Here is a 17,711-nt window from a genome sequence, read left to right on the forward strand (position 1 = left end):
TATTATAAAAAAATGTTTTATTTTTGTACTTATCATATACATAAAATTTACTACATTCGTTTCATATAAAAATATATAATTTTTGCAATAACATTTTTCCATTTAAAAAATTCATTTTCACACAAATATTTAAAACACGTAACACAAAATTAAATGAGGTATTATTAATAGTAGAGTTTCGAACAAATTAAACGTTGAAACTCAATCACCGAGTAGAGGAGGCTTAGTCGAATTTAAAACAAAACAACCATGTTATTATTTTATCTTTGCATTGTCATAGTCGGTAACTTCCGCTTAAAACTAATAATCACGAACAAGATAAATTGTTACTTTTCGATATCTGTACAATATTTACTATACATTTTTTAAATAACATTATTACTAAATGTCTAAAAATCTAATATGGTGTGTTTATTTTGTTATAGAGCAGCGACAAACATATTTAAGTAACATTGGGTAGATTTCGAAAAAAATATCAATATTGCAACTTCCGAAAAACATCAGAGTACAAAAAAATATAGAAAAGAGGCAGTATGAATCAGGCATGCAACATGAAGGCACATCAGTAGCTTAACACTTTATCTGCGGTCCCTGAAATTTTCCGTTTTTTAAATGTATGGATTAAGTGGATTTCGAAATATTCCGTGCAAGAAAATAAAATAGTATTAAGGACACATTTTAGGAACACATATACTACAAATTAATTTAATAATAAAAATTTATAAATGTCACAGATTTTTTATATACGATTTACTTGCCAAAACAAAAAACATTTGTGCATCCTGTGTAAGCTATTAAAAACCATATTAATGATCTTTTTCTAAACAAAGTGTGTAAAATTTTTAATATGAGTAGTTTTATATAAGTGTTTATGTTTTATCTACAGATTCTACAGTAAATGTTGAATACAAATAAAAAATAATTATTTAAATCCGATTTAAATTAAAGGCGTTAAGAATATTTTAATGAAATATGCACGAAAAATCGCCATATTTTATGTAATAGAACTCGTGTGCAATTGGTCCACAGATTAAGCGTTAAAATTACTGGTGTACTTGTAATATGTCCTAAAATAGAGCACCACTTATCAGAGTCTCATCTTATTTTTAAATGAATTTATCAAGGAATGAAAGTTAAATATGGAGATGTATGTCTGTTACTCCAGCAAATGTACGACTGGACTATAAAGTTCTGAAATGGCGCAACATAAGAAAAATCGCCACAAAACAAAATAGCCTCACTTACATCGATGAGATCGGCACACATTAAAATGGTCAGTAGAATATAATTTGACCAAGGCGGCAATGGATTGCAAACTTCTGTTTCTGAAGAGTAAAAGGGAGTTTTACCTTCAGTGAAAGAAAATATTTATACAATACTGGTATATATATTTTAATCCCTATGTTCTAGCTTCTAAAATTTCGTTGATATTAGAAGTACATAATATGAATTTGAAGACAACGGTGGGTGGGCCTTTTGGGTTTTATTTAACTGTTATCTTCAACGCTCTTTCATCTCTATTATTCGAAGACTTTCTATGGATTTCTTGTTCTTCTTAAATGCAATACCTTGATGCATATGAGTTACGTGTTGATTTAATCTAGCTACGCTTGTAAATTTTCTATCACACTGTGAGCACTCAGGCGCTTCCGAACTTTGTTTATCGAATTTCATAACTTTGCTAGGACCAGCCGACGGTTTAATAACTACATTTTTACATTTCTTTTCTTTATAGTGACTTTTTATCGTCAACAAAGTTGGAAACTGTAACTCACACACCGGACAATACCAAAACATTTCATGCATCAAATGCAATTTTTCATGTTCATCCTTAGCCTCAAACGTACTAAAGAACATTTCGCAAATTTCACACTGAAATTCAATAGCGACAGTTTTGAGCGATTTCCTATCATTAGAAAATTCGTCATCCGAAGCTTCATCTTCGTCTGATTTACTTTTCCTCTTTCTCCATTGTTTCGACCTATTTTTAGATATAAAATCACTCAATTTCATCTCACTCCAACTATTCATTTTATCAGTTAAAATATGTCCAGAAAGTTTAAATACTCCTTCAGGAATTATTTCGTCCATCTCGACTACGTACCTCTTCAATACGACATCATTTAACTTATTCAAATTAACTTCTTTTTCCATTAATACATCATTAATTGCCGAACAAACCGAAAATCTTTCAAAAGTGTTTAACGGCTTACCATTTTCTCTCTCCGGTTCTAAATAATATTCTATAACTGGTAAAACTTCATCAAATACATCAGATTCTACATCATTAGCATTATTCTCTACCCTGATTTCATTCGATTTATGTAGTTTAATCGCATCTCTTAAGCACATATCATCATCCGATGAAAAATCAGAGATATTTTTCTCAGTCGGATTCGAGCTATCCATAACTTTAACATCCGAGTGTTTTCTCTTTCTACTTTTTCTTTTCTTTAATACATCTTCATCTTTTCCGCTCGATGTAATAATATTACTATTTACTTTATTAACATTCTCACTAACGTTTACCTTACAATTCCTAATAATCGACTTGATGCGAGTTCGCATCATCATAATAAACGTTTCAAAAATATTATCATTTGGCTCAAATACGCTAGTATAAAATCCTTTCAATATAGGCAACGAACATTTAAGAAGCCGTTTTGCACTTTTAAGTTTATTATTCGACACATGTTTCATTATCGATTTCTCCACTTCTAATATATTCTGCCATTGATTCAACAGCGCGACTTCAAGATCTTTTGTGAGCTGAAAATCGTGTATAATAATAATAAAAAAATAATATTATTCGAATAATTTTCAAACAGTACCTTTATTTCCTCGTGTTGATGATCAACGTGTATAAATAGTGTTTCTATGTCTATGAACCACATCTGACATACATCACATCGAAATATTCTATCGAAGTCTAAACTGCAAGCGCTATCTGGAATGATCGTTCTGCTTGTAATCTCATTGGGAACTACTGTGCGACCTTCCTTTGGATTTTCAGAACAAGCCTTCTTTACGAACCCATAACTTTGTTGTGTAACATCAATCTTTCGTAATTTGACACTAGAAAAAAAACAGGATTACGATATTTTTATGTAAATTAAAGATTTTGGATATAAATACGATTTTGATTAGTTACATTAGTCTTCTCTTATTATCTAAGCCGTTTGGCGGGTTTTCCATTGTGATATTAATGTATTTTTGCCATTTGTAGTGAAAACGAGTAAATAAACAACCGGCCAAATTTGACAGCTCGAGTTTTTGTTTTGGCCATGAAGCATTTCATGGCGACCATCTGTGCGTTATTTCGCGCGAGAAATTTAACAGAAATATATAGATAAAAAATATTCGTATGTGTAGTAGCTAATGAAAATAAGATTTTTTTTATTTAATTTAACTGTATGGATTGTTATAGTTTTAGTAAATAGTTTTCAATCATAATAAAAGACAATTAAATAAAATTATTACTGTATTGTTAATACTAAGTAAGAAAGATTTATACAAAAATGAATCATGTTTTATAGTCTGACAATTATTTGAAAATATTTTTAATTTTTTAATCGACATATTCATGCTATTTTCCTTGCACAAAATAACAAAATGGTTGCGTTTTTTATAAGACTATCTAAACAAATTGGACGAAAGAGTTGAATAAAATAATGATTGAAATAGATATATATATATATATATATATATATATATATATATATATATATATATATATATATATATATTTATGTATGAGTGAACGGTGAACGAGGTAGTACCGGCCGTTGTCTTCCGTCGAGGTCCACAAAAATAATGTCCTGCCTTTTGCCAGTGCTTAAAATTTTAAAATATAAACTTATGAGAAAGTATTAATAAAACATTTTTACACATGCGGTTGTTAAAAATTCAGGTTGCTTAAGACTGGGCGCACACTAGGCAACTTGGCTGCCGCAGTCAGAAAAGACAGAGACAGCGCATAGAAATGTATTGGATGCGTGAGATACGCCGCGTACGCGGCATATCTCACTCACGGGTGCTCTGGCTGCAGCAACCGTAGGTGATTTCACTAAAAACTCTGTTATAGCGTCTTGGTGGCGTGACGTCACCAAGACGCTCTAACCGAAGCGTTATACGGGCAGCCAAGTTACTTAGTGCGCGCCGAACCTAAAAGTCGATCGTGACCCGTAAGGCTTTATAATAAATTATTACATAATACACATATACTATGAATAACAGCATATACACATGTATTACGAGAAAAACTTTTTGTTAGTGCTTAACTTCCCCTCTCGAAGAGAAGTTGGTAGTTTTATATTATTTTTAGTGCGACCTAACCCAAATAAATCGGAACACCTTTTTTTAAACAGTAGGCTATGTAAAAAAGGAATTACACGGTAAGCTTACTATGACAACTTGAAATATTTAATTATTTTTTTATTCTGCTTTTTTATAACGAAAATGTCGATATAAATTCACTAACGCAGCGTGAAAATTTGATATGTTTTGCAATTACCCTGCTTCTGCTGATTTTAAATTTTTAGCCTCTTCTTAAAATATTAATATGCTTTATATGTGTATCGGGTATCTTAGTGATACATAAAAGTGTTTTGCGTTAAGAATAGCACAATTTTTCTGCCGCCATTGCACAAATGGAAAGGATATGGCCGGCGAACGCGCGCTTATCAGTGAAAGCACCAGAAGCCGTGCTGGAGCCGGCTGTTGCGATGAAGTGTCAAAGTGACGTGTGGAATCAGCTTCGCGAGCCGACATTCGCTCGTCGACGGCGAGACGCGCCGCAGCGTTCATAGCCGTGAGTAGATACGTTTTTCGAGCCAACTAATCCGCCTCTTTCCGCATTTCCGCATTTCGACGTTCCGTAATTCATAAACAAATGGCACCAATTTTGCATTTGAAAAGTTCGCCCGTAATAGCTTTCTAATATTCGCGAACCGTCTCTCGATTTTCAGGCGATAGACATTCGCTCAATTATTTCATACGCTCTCGGTATTTTCGTTTCGTTTACGTTTCCCGCGCGCCATTTTAAATTTTCTCCGTTTTGTTTGTATGTAGTAATATGTATAATATATTCAAATCGATTTATTTATGGCACATATTTTTTGTTTAGACCAAAATTTTGACGGGAAGTTCATAAATAGCGTCGTAATCGATACGCTGCTGAGTACTTTCACGATTATTTTAAATTGGCAACTTCCGATACAATGGCGATTACCATAACGGGCATTTGCGCAAAACACTAGATGCTTTCAGTTTCATTCGAGTATGAATAATGCTAAAAATTATAAATGCTCTCTGTATAGAATTCTATTTTTGTTGATTTCATTTTTAATTTATACATCATAATAACTTTCAAATATCACACCTTAACTAAAATATATTTAGATTCTAAGGTGTCGAAATTAATATAATTATATTTTTGTGTACAAATGTACGATAACATCTGGTAACATTTAAATATGATTTGCTTTTAATTTACTTGGTGAAATTCAGATAATTTTACTTTATGATATATTTAATGTTGGGTTGTTGAAACTTGTAAATCTGTATTTCATTTTTGTATCATATGATTCAAATAGGCACCAAACAGCAAATTACATGTTTCAGATAAATTTTAATATTATTTTTTTGCATAACATCGAAAATCATTAAAGAGACCACATTATTTTGGCAAAAAAATCAATGGTCAGAATTTAAATCAACTTAGAATTATATTAGAACAAATATCAAATGGTTAGAATAATAATATAATTAAACATAAGACTATCATGTAAATTAATAATAATATTATAATATTTATAAAAATATATGGGCAATAAATTATTTATTTTAAAAATATCTCGTTTGCACCTAGACTGTTGCTCAGGTTAGGTGCGAGCGAGCGTTGGTCAGTACAGTGAACGCCCCATGAATAATTCTCAACGAATCTATTTATTTGTATATAGGATGCGAAGGTACTCAGAGCGACGAACGAAGCGGTAATTACGACATAGCGGCGGCGGAAAGCACGCTTAGCTTGCTCTGTTGAAATCTGACAATGTTGCAAGCCCAACCAAACAAGTTGGCGTTAAAAACCTTGATAATGAACTGCCGACTTGCGAATAACAGATCGACCAGTTGTACCAATCTTTAGCTTTACAGCAATGACAACACTATTGCCAACCAAAAAATATGATTCTGACCATCTGTCAAGATGATTCTTACCATTTAATATAAATTCTGACCAGTCCAATGTAAATTCGTATAAATTCATTTAATATAAAATAATTTACGACCAATTATTATTAATTCTGACCCAATACTTTTTTTTTTTAATATTTTGACAATTCAAAAAAATTTCTGACCCATGTAATATAAATTCTGAACTCAACCGTTTTAAAATTCTAACTAGAACGATACGAGCCTATTATTTTTAATTTCTATTTAGTCAAATCGATGAGATTTTTATATTTTAAAAGAAAATAATTAAATGCTTATTAAACAAGTGATAATTTGTTAGTAAGACGTTTAACAAAAAGTTAAGAGTGTAATAAATAATCAACGACTTAATAATATCTCATAAGTATTTGTAATAAATTATTAATGTAATAATTATGTTTTAGGATGTTTCAATAACTTTTTTACCATTGTTCGCGTTCATTTATATTTTAACATGCACAAATATTAGCCCAAATTGTTATAAATTAAATTACTAAAAAGGTTTTAAATTTAGTATAAATACTTACTGCATATTACATATATTTTCGTATGTCCGAATTTTTGAGTTTGGATCAATTTTTAATTTCTTAAAAAATAGGAAAACACTAGCTTTTCCTGTGAAAGCAATACGTTAGCTCTGTCTTAAGAAATAACTATTAACATTTTTTCACAATATTTTCTACGTGAAATGTTTAAATTTGTTAAAAGACTAAAGTTTTTATTTCTTAACGATGTTTAGTATTAATCTGTTGCTAGTGCATTGATCTGTATTTTCGTTAGTTTATGTTATTGCTATTTTCGAAACCGCAAGTTGGGAACCACTATTTTAATGGATGTTTGTATGGACAAACAACGCTTCTCCTCTCTCAATTTGTTTTGACTCATTTAATACTGATTGTCTATTTTTACAGTTGAACGAGTCTGAAATTTTATTGAGTATTTACTAATGTTAATTCTGTATACACAAGCAAACAAAATAACAGGTCTTATTATGATATGTATTTATAAATAAGTATTTTTTTAAATTACTTTATATATATAATTCCTGCAAGAAAATCTTCCATACAAATATGAGAGGCATTATTTCAATGTGTTGCAACGCATTGCCAATCTAGATGTTAACAAACAATTGCATACAAAATAAATAAACAAAAAACACTTTTTAAATGCCGAAATTTCAGTAAATATTTTAACGAGGGAATATTATGCAGCTGTGGACTTTTCAAAAATTAATATTTAATATGCTTCCTCTTTTAAATCTATACTATTAATGTTTAATTTAAAGTCAGTTATTGTGGTATTACTTTTTTCCCAATTGCTGATAATAGACCCACATCAACAGCAACGAAATCTTTACGGCATTAGAAATAATGAAATTTCGTAATTAAAGTTTAAAACATTTAATGCTTTATTAGTCTTAAAAGTAAAATAAATATTGCATACTTTTTATTGTTAACATAAAAATATGTATTCATTATTTAAACTTATATATTCGAACAGTCGAATATTTTATCGTTTACCATCAGATATTCGAATAGTTAAAACCAACGAATATTTGAAAACAACTTATTAGTAAGTAGTGAGACAACAGACAGAAATCAGTGACTATATTTTAATAATTATAAACCGTTATTACAGTTTACAATCAAAATATGTCACTATGCAAACATGTAGTGGAATTATAATAATATAATAATCACTAATATCAAGCTCTCAGATAAAATAGAAATTGAAAAACATTAGGGTCCATGTGGGATTCGAACCTGGGTCTTTTGGATATTTATAGCCGACTTACACCATTGGTCTAGGTATACCTACTTATCCTGCCAAAGGCTCTGAGAATATGTCTCTTAAACGTATGTGCTACGGTTAGGTTATATCACTACATTTTTTTTAGTTTTTCACTCTATTATGTCACGATAATTTTATCATATGGGTTTTTCTTGTCCTAATTTTAGTCGGTAAAGGGTCTGATTTATTTTCAATTGTATAGTGTCCGAACGTTTGTTCACAGACATTCATAAATATATCTAGGCCGGAATAGCGTAGTCAGTAAGGCCTAAACTGATAACACAGAGGCCACTGACGCGAGTACCGCAGCAGTCTCAATTTTTTGTTCATAAAAATGCGTTAAAAACCGGCTGTAGCTGCAGAGTGACATTTATTGATTATAAATTATATTATTTATTGACTTACGCAATTACTGATTTACAACGGAAGATTAAAAAATTAATTTCACTATCGGGAAATAGTCCTATAATATACTGTTTATTTTGATTTAAAAAGTATAAGGTGAATGAAAGTTTGACTGGATATTAACTGTAATATATTTTTTAATTTAATTTGGCTTGAAAATCCAGGGTAAAAATGAACAAAATGCAGAGCTTACTAATTGATTGGATTTAAATACTTTTTAATAATTGTAAATCTTGATTTTTATTTTAATGGTCGACCATAAGTTACCTTTGATATTAATTTAAATTTTCGTATAATGGCCGATGATGCAACATGTGTATCATGCTTACGCCAGCGGTTACTGTATGAGCATATTCAATTGATATTCGTGTCATTTAATATTAGAAGAGTTGATATCGAAAGTATATATTTACATTATTTTTTTTTTTTAATTTGCCTAGTATACAAATGTTTCTGATCCCTTGTTTCGAATATACTATGCTTAATAACAATACAAAATAATAAAGATAAAGATATTTAAAATGTAAATTAAAATTATTTTTATTATATATTAATATTTAATAACTTGTACAATGTAAAAAAATCATGAATCTAGAACGATAGCAATTGTACGAAAGATAAAAAATAAAAAGGCGAATATTTATGTGTGAAACCTTGCGTTTATACAGGCCTGTTTCTTACAGTGTTAATGTAAAAACGATCAAGATCCAAGATGACATTTACAATAAAAAAAATACAGCACTTGAAAGGTTAAACTGGTTTTACGATAGATATTTGAGCAATGATTTACGTTACGACATTTTGACAGCATTCATGTGTCGAAATGGTTCGTTGTCATTATTATTATTATCGCTTTATGCAGTTTATGCTGCAGAATTAACTACCTTTAGTTGATCACGATATTTTTTTAGTATAAAAACATATTTTTTTTAGTATAAAAAATATGACTTCAATGTTCACGATTTAGAAATATAATGAAGCAGCGAAAAATAGAAATTCAAACTGTCTATTTTTTATCTATGAAAGAGTCGGTGAACCGTTCGAAGCATTTCACTTATCTCTGAGTGCAATTCTATAACAAATAATTATTCATACATAGAGGATAACACAGCGACATAATATTATTTAAACAAGTATATAAAATCTTTTGGTTCATAAAAAAACATTTTTTTTTAAAAAGATCTGTTCGTAAGCAAATTATTTTTTTTACCAAAAAGATAATGTTTTATTTCTTCTATTTTACTGCCCTCTAAATCACTTTTATATATCTTAAGTATAATCAGAAATTCTTAACTTAAAAAGATATAATCTGTTATCAAGATATGATGTCTTGGAAATGTGTAAAAATATATAATTGTTTATTATGAAATTTCAGTTAATTATATAATTACTTGTGAAAAGTATATTCCTTAGATCATTTAAATATTTTTATGACTTCACACACTTTATCGTTCATTGCTCCATTAATATTTTAACACGACTTCAATCCTGTATTATTGGGAATAAACACAAAACTATATTCATATTCATGTGAAGTATCATAGATATCTATTAAAACAGATATTAATCTATATGATTCAACCATACTCCGGATGTAAGGTCTTAATTGTGAAATTGATTACAATAGATAAAAATGCTTATTTTAAAGATTATCTCCTCTTATCTATTTATTTAATTTCTTGACTCTTCAAGAGGTTTTTAAGCGTGCATCGTTGATTGTTAGTTCGTTTGTTGTACAATCAGAAGTAAGTGAGTGCCTGTGCCATAAATGGGTTATCTCTATCTATAGTTTCCTCTACATACATACAGATTTTTATGTATGTGTAAAATATAAATTCAACACACGATTCTGCTTCACAATTGTTAATTCCAATACTGTTTGTAAGTCGAGCTTTGAGTGACTTCCTTGACCTTATAGAGGTTGATGAACATTTTACCGTTAGTTAAACTCTTTAAAAGACAGTTTAATTATATTTAGATAGCAATAACATATACATAATTAACTTATATAATATTCTCCTACATTGGCACTACACGTGAATCTTAATATCTCTGACTCCGAACGTTGCACTGTTATACATAGCCAGTATTATAATACAGATCAGATTTGATTTAGGGTGTGGCGACCACACACATATGCCCATGTTTGAAATGGTCTTATTCTCAAATCTTGCATTAATTGACTGACCAAAATGATCGTCCATCTACAAGGAAATAAGACAATAGCGTAAAGGATGGACCACACAAAAAACCCTCGTTACAACCAGAAAAAATAACACGCAAGTAAATTGAGAGAATTATTTTTGTTGCGAAACAGTCACGGATATAATTTTAAGGATTCCCGTTGTAATGCAATACGACCTTGGACAATACCCATCAAGCAAATGTCGCTTTATAAAGACGTATACCTATTTCGATGTTCTAAGAAACGAGTACATCTCTTGACTGTATGATCGCTGCATGATTGTGATTGATACTTAAGCCTGGACTCCGATGAAAAGAATGCACTTGCAGACTCCGGCAGATACTCAAAGAAACAGATTCACCCCGTTTGGCAGACTACCTGAGACTCCCGAACAGGATCATCGCAGCAAGAGGAACTGCCTCCAGACATTTTCGCTGCAGGCACCTACAAGACCTCTGAGGATCTTCCACGGACATCATCCCTGCGCCAGCTTCTCTACCACCGCTCGGAGAAAACATCTCACCATTTATCATCTGTCGCAATTGTAATATAATCTAATAAAACTCTAACTAGATTCACCTAAGTCTCACTGGCTACGAAGTCACACTCCTTAGGGTTCTTAAACCTTAAAAGGGTATCATTTTATCATTTATTTTTTTATCAGATCATTTTAAAACAAAAAGGCAGTTCATATTTTCGCTGCACGTTTTAAAATATATTTTTTTTCAAAGAAAATAAAGTTTTTTAATAAAATCTCATATTTTCACAAACTTCATATAAATTATAAAAATTGCAATTTTTTAATGCCAGTTTACAAGAACAATATTAAATCCGCTACCTAATAAAAACAATCTGAAAAGTTATATCGAAATTTTTCAGTAGTGTTAAAATCGAAAAATTTAACGCTGCGCGACCTTACATTAAGAAAGGTGCTACACTGATAAATATTTATCGATATTTTCTTAAAATAAAATAGAAGTATTTTTGTTATACAATAGGTTTCGGATTTATCTTCGTATGGAATTTCGTATTTCGATCTTAAAACAAAACCGACGCGTCAGGCGATAATTAAACAAACAATTGGTAACTTTCGCAATCGATAACAGTATAATTGAAATGATAATGACGATTGAGTACTCCCGTTTTGTTATCAGTGTTATTGTTTTATTCAGGGACCAGCAAATGTGATGTTTAAATTTAATATTTGCTTACATTTTTTTATGTATGTAATCGTTCAACCGGTTTTATTGATGATGCAAAACAAATACGCGATTAAGTTATGCATCGATCGACTGTTGGCAACCCCTGATTTTCAATATCGTTATATATGCATTTAATATATCGAATTTACCATCACTGATGACCTTGTAAATAAATTATATTACAATAATGGAAAATCAGGTTTATGATTTTATTTAGATGTTAAAAAATAGTTAAACTTAAGCGATTGAAATAAATCATATAAACCATAATCTTTCGATTAATAAGTATATTATGACACGTTTAGTCTTCAAAGCAGATTGCAATAATCTTCGCAACGTGTAATAAACGTATTTTGCATGCTTTTTTGATAACATCTTATCACAAACTCTGGATAATCTATAAAATAAATGCGTAAAAGGATATTTAATACAAATCCGCATAGCTCGTATAATATAGATAGATTATAGATAATAATATTTATAATGATTCATGATTTTCCTAAGCTTTAATCTACAGTCGTATATTGTTGTTTTTTCTTACTTCTAATACATATAAAAGTATTGACGGTTATATTGAATGCTTGCACCAGATGCAGTGCGTCAATAGAAGCTATAGAAGCGCCGTTTTTCTATTTTAGATTGAAATTAATGCCATCTATATTTTTATATTTAATTACTTAACTCACAACAGGATCTCTTATATATATATATATATATATATATATTATTTATACTATAATACAAGAGGTAAACAATTGTAATTCAGCTAATTCCAAGCTAAATAATGTATGTATGTGTAAAAAATATGCATTTGACAGTAAAACAACGAATATTAGATTACAGTCGATTGGACCCTAATTTTTTTTGTCTCAATTTAGCGTCTGACTCTAATAAGCAAAGTTTAATATGTAATTATTAAGTATTTATAAAAAAAAATATTATAAAAAAATGTTGATTTACAGAAAAATAGTATATAATTATTAAGTATTCATGTGAATATGAAAACATTAAATATTAAAAAAATATAATGCGATATGCAACGTCTATCTGTAAGTACTTCTTTTTTCGCTTATTTTACACTGATAGATGAGTTGGCTTAGTTTGTATTTTGGACTTAATGAAATTTCTAAAACTATAATTAGATTTGGGTTTGAACAAAAAATAGATGTTTCCCAACTGTGAAATAATTTCATAGACATTTTAGAGCAGCATATGATTTCACTAGTGCTCATCAGTTAAATTATATTTTCGCTAGTAGAAATATATATCTACTGGTGAAAATGTATTTGAACTTCACTAGTGAAAATATAACTTCTGAATAAAACACATTTACTGTAACATTTATACATCGCATGCAAATAAATAATTATAAGTATGTAAATGTATGTATTACTACATATGGAAACTTTTAAATTATATCATTTTACCATCACATGCCAGATAAATTACATTTTTGCTGGTAAAAATATATAATTACTAGTGAAAATGTATTCCGATATGATTTCATTAAAATGACATATTTTAAAAAATATTAGTATTTCATTAAATGATATGATTTTTCTGGTCAAATTCAAGGGGGGCAAATTCAAATGATAGTAAAAAACAACTACATATGTAAATCGCTACATTAAAAGTATGTCGTATATTTGCAATAAAAACCTTATTATACAGTGTAATTATATTATTTTTTGCTATCAATAAAGAATGGGAGGTGGAGAAATTAAAATTAAGCCTCACATTATTTTCTCCACAGCTTCCATTTAGTAACGATCTATGCATCGCTGTTGATAATGTAATTATTTTTTATGAATCGTACACGCTTGAGCATGCACGCTGAGCCATCATCGATTTTTTTCTCATACTTTGTAGATACATGTCTTACTAGCTACCTAGTTTAATATAAATGAAACCTCTCTAAAACTGTGTGTATCTGATATAAAATACAATACAAAAAGTCAACCTTTAGCACTCGATCGTAAGATGTATTTAATTAAATTCATAGATAAAAAAATAAAAAGTATATATTGTGTTGTTTTTTATATACACATACATATGTATTAGCGGCATTTATGTCCTTGCTTTGTCCTCGACAAGGGCTACGTGTTTTTATTTGGTATAAAATGAAAGTCAAGTTAATAAATGATTATATTGCTTGATTTGTTAGTCCAATTATGTGTCAAATAAATAATAAATGAGAATTCTAATCCAATTACATTCTCATACATTTCCGATTTATATTTCGACACATTTTCCTATCGCGTTATTATAGCACTGTTTTGTGTCAATTTACGTAATTTAATGTAATAACGCATAGATCGCATTTATAGAAAGTATACGTATACATTTCAATGGTAAATATCAAGTGAAAGTTGAAATTGGTTGTCTTTGAGTCCAAGGCTAGCGACTGGCTTTTAACTTTGATTCCGCCTTCGTGTACCAGTCACTTGCCCACTCGGACTCCTCGAAAGCGGGTAGTTTTGGCCGTGAGTATCCAAAAAATCAAAAAAAAACTACATTCTAATCACTATTGCCCTTTTTGTTCCTCTTCCGCCCATTAACAGTGTTAATAAGTATAGTATAACTGACAATAGTATCTATTCGATTATTTGCATAATGTTTTATAAACTATTTTTAGAAACATAGTAATGTTATCGTGTTATCTGAAATATAGTAGACTTTAGTAAATACTGAAACAATAACTTAATTAATATCGTCATTTCTATTGTTCAGTTATCAGTAGTATTACTATTCTTCATTATAAACCCTACATAGATAATCAATAAGATTATTAAGCACGCAATTATTCATATTTTCAATAAACGGCTTAACACTTTATACAAATTTTAATATGTTTTCATATATAATACATGTGTACTGATTACATATCATATTTAATTTTACATATTATCCTCAAAAAGCTAAAAATATACACATTTTATCACATATGTTATTGTTAAAAATTGACAGGTTGCTTTTCAATATATTTTTTTAATAACTAATTTATCAGATATTATATTGGAATTCTAATCCTTTACTAAGATAAGACAGATGTTTCATAATCTTAACGATAAGTCTTAATCTCTCTCAGAAACGCTACAATTCGATTTATACTATCTAATTTATCATTTTCAGATTCAACACAGGGCTGTAATCGATTCCAAAATGTCAGATTTTGACCGGCTGAACGATAAGCTGACCCAGCACAAGCAGGAGCATCTGCTAAAGTTTTGGAATGAGTTATCCCATAAAGAAAAGGTTCATCTATGTGATGATATATCTGAGTTAGATTTGAGCGAGATCAACTCTTATTTCTTACGAGCTACTCAAGAAATGAACTTGACGGAGAAGCTTGACAATAGAATGAAGCCTATACCAAAATCGCAGATGAAGTCGGTCTCTTCCTGTTCGCCGGATCAACTATCGCAATATGAAAAGTTGGGATTGAAGGCCATCTCGATGGGGCACGTCGGAGTTCTTTTGATGGCCGGCGGACAAGGCACTAGATTGGGTTTCGCTAATCCTAAAGGAATGTATAATGTCGGCTTACCTTCAAACAAATCATTATTCCAAATACAAGCGGAGAGAATCATAAGATTGCAGAACTTAGCTTATAAAATATACGGAACTAAAGGCACTATCATGTGGTACATAATGACGAGCGAACACACTATGTATTCTACACTGGAGTATTTTGAAAAGAACAACTTCTTTGGATTGTGCAAAGATAATATAAAAATGTTCGAGCAGGGCAGTTTACCGTGTTATACATTAGACGGTAAGATCATTTTAGATCAGAAGTATAAGGTAGCTACGGCCCCTGATGGCAACGGTGGAATCTATAGAGCTTTGAGAGATAAGGGAATATTGGACGATATGGAAAAGAGAGGCATTAAGCATCTACATGCTCATTCCGTAGACAACATCCTCATCAAAGTAGCCGATCCTGTGTTCATCGGATATTGTGTAGAATCAAAAGCTGATTGTGCAGCTAAAGTTGTTGAAAAATCAACACCGAATGAAGCCGTAGGCGTCGTATGCGTAGTCGACGGTAGATTTCAAGTAGTAGAATATTCTGAGATTACATTGAAGACTGCGGAAAAGCAGAATCCGGACGACGGCAGATTGCTTTTTAACGCAGGAAATATTTGCAATCATTACTTCGCGACCACTTTTTTGAGGAGAATCGCTTGCGAGCATGAAAAGCAGCTCAAATTGCACGTGGCTAAAAAGAAGATAGCTTACGTGGACGATGACGGTGAAAAAAGAACGCCCGAGAAGCCCAACGGTATCAAAATTGAAAAGTTTGTCTTTGACGTGTTCGAGTTTGCGGACAATTTTGTGGTGTTTGAAGTTTTGCGCGATGTGGAATTCAGCGCTTTGAAGAACGCCGATTCGGCCGGCAAAGATTGTCCTTCCACTGCACGTCAAGACATCAACAATCTTCATAAGAAATACATTGTACAAGCTGGCGGCGTCGTCGAAGACGGCGTATTCTGCGAAATATCTCCACTGCTGTCTTACGCAGGTGAAGATATCAAAAACATTGTCAAAGGAAAGGTGTATTCTAAATCGCCTGCTTTGTTAAGCGCTATGTCCGAGAATGGCATAAAAAACGGCAACATGAACGGCAAGCTTTGACTCGCTGATTGAATCGGCGTCGGCATTTTTGTCAAATTAGTGTAAATTTTTTTATATCAATGATCATGATGAGATTTTTTAAAATTATTATTTGGTTTACTTATATTTATTAGTTTTTTTTTGCTCAAAAGCTATTTACTTCTAAGTGAAAGAAAAAATAAATGTAATTTTGAAAAAGTAGAACTAAACCAATGATGCGTATTATTTGTATATAGATTTTTTTGTAAAATTTAAAGGGACCATAATGTGTATTTGTATCATTTTTGTGTATATAATACATAGTTTTGTTCTGTGCGTTATAACTTGTCAATATTTTATAGATTGTTTTTTATTCTATTGAAATTTATATACTTGGTGAGAAGTACATGTCTATATGCAAGTCATATTATACATTCCACCCAGTGTTGCCAACTTTGATCTCCCCTTTTAATTTATATAAAAATATAATTAATTTTTTAATATTTTTTATACATTATTATTATATATTAAAAACAAATACACAGTTATAAATTATGTATTTTAAAGCAAGATTCATTAAATTTTACTCAATATTAATTTTCATTGTTGGCCACACTGATTCCACCCTATTATAAACATTTTATATTACGTATAGAAAATAGTATATTTCATTTTAATGACATTTTTTGTTTTTAAAACGTTTATTATATGTATGTATGTAGATAATTTAAATTTTTCAATTGTATGTTTGTAAAAATTATGTTTACATGAGCCGCACTGTTATTAGTGCACGCTTATAATGTTTTTTATTGGAATCTATGCTTTCTTTTTAAAAATTAAAGGTCCTTTCTGTGATTTTTGTACGTATGTATGTATGTATTTACATAAATGTATGTAATATTATTATTAAATTTATCTTTTTTATGTAAAAAATGTATAAAAAATAATGAAATAACATGAAAGTGTTCATTTTGTCTTGTTGTACTTAAATTTAATAACATGAGAGAAATATAATATAATATACATAATATACGAAATATTTTTTTATTTTTAATAAATATTTATTTTAATTGCTATTATTACTGAACATGTACCAAGCGTTGATTATGTTTAAATCATTAAAGTACATATCGTCTCGGTCGATTCGTCGTAGCTACGCTTGGTGTAAGAATTCTTTTGTCTTAATTCTTGTATATTTCAAGTCAAAAGCGAAGTGGTAATTCTGTAATCGGCTTATACACCTTTGGGGAATGTAGACATATGGCAACAGTAGTTACCCCCTTGGAATGTGCTACTCTGGGAAGCTTGATTCCTGCTCG

At 30.2% G+C, this 17,711-nt stretch overlaps 2 protein-coding genes across 3 annotated transcripts; one reads left to right on the forward strand and one right to left on the reverse strand.

Moving 5' to 3' along the window:
• LOC148230007 (uncharacterized) lies at positions 1-3,280 on the reverse strand. The gene is made up of 3 exons (XM_088197343.1): positions 3,152-3,280; positions 2,832-3,075; positions 1-2,769 (listed from the first exon to the last, which is right to left on the reverse strand). The coding sequence occupies exons 1-3, from the start codon at positions 3,193-3,195 to the stop codon at positions 1,501-1,503; spliced, it is 1,557 nt and encodes a 518-aa protein (XP_088053469.1). The 5' UTR covers positions 3,196-3,280; the 3' UTR covers positions 1-1,500.
• A 1,386-nt stretch (positions 3,281-4,666) lies between these two features.
• On the forward strand, positions 4,667-16,596 carry mmy (UDP-N-acetylglucosamine pyrophosphorylase mmy). Of its 2 annotated transcripts, none has more exons than XM_088197852.1 (2): positions 4,667-4,810; positions 14,929-16,596. In XM_088197852.1, the coding sequence occupies exon 2, from the start codon at positions 14,959-14,961 to the stop codon at positions 16,432-16,434; it is 1,476 nt and encodes a 491-aa protein (XP_088053978.1). In that variant the 5' UTR covers positions 4,667-4,810; positions 14,929-14,958; the 3' UTR covers positions 16,435-16,596. The 2 variants fall into 2 exon arrangements, with proteins under 2 accessions (XP_088053978.1, XP_088053979.1); XM_088197853.1 differs by lacking the exon at positions 4,667-4,810 and adding an exon at positions 14,178-14,279.
• The last annotated feature ends 1,115 nt before the right edge of the window (positions 16,597-17,711 follow it).

Source organism: Plectrocnemia conspersa, unplaced genomic scaffold, assembly GCF_051122295.1.
Source record: "Plectrocnemia conspersa isolate PC_06_02 unplaced genomic scaffold, ASM5112229v1 ptg000011l, whole genome shotgun sequence".
Classification (NCBI taxonomy): Eukaryota; Metazoa; Arthropoda; class Insecta; order Trichoptera; family Polycentropodidae; genus Plectrocnemia; species Plectrocnemia conspersa.

Excerpts from the sequence above, each read along its gene's own strand:
- LOC148230007 (XM_088197343.1), bottom strand. The coding sequence starts at position 3,195 with ATGGAAAACCCGCCAAACGGCTTAGATAATAAGAGAAGACTAAT. Across the intron at positions 3,076-3,151 it reads GATAATAAGAGAAGACTAAT|TGTCAAATTACGAAAGATTG; the intron begins GTAACTAATCAA and ends TTTTTTTTCTAG. Across the intron at positions 2,770-2,831 it reads ATCAACACGAGGAAATAAAG|CTCACAAAAGATCTTGAAGT; the intron begins GTACTGTTTGAA and ends CACGATTTTCAG.
- mmy (XM_088197852.1), top strand. The coding sequence starts at position 14,959 with ATGTCAGATTTTGACCGGCTGAACGATAAGCTGACCCAGCACAAGCAG.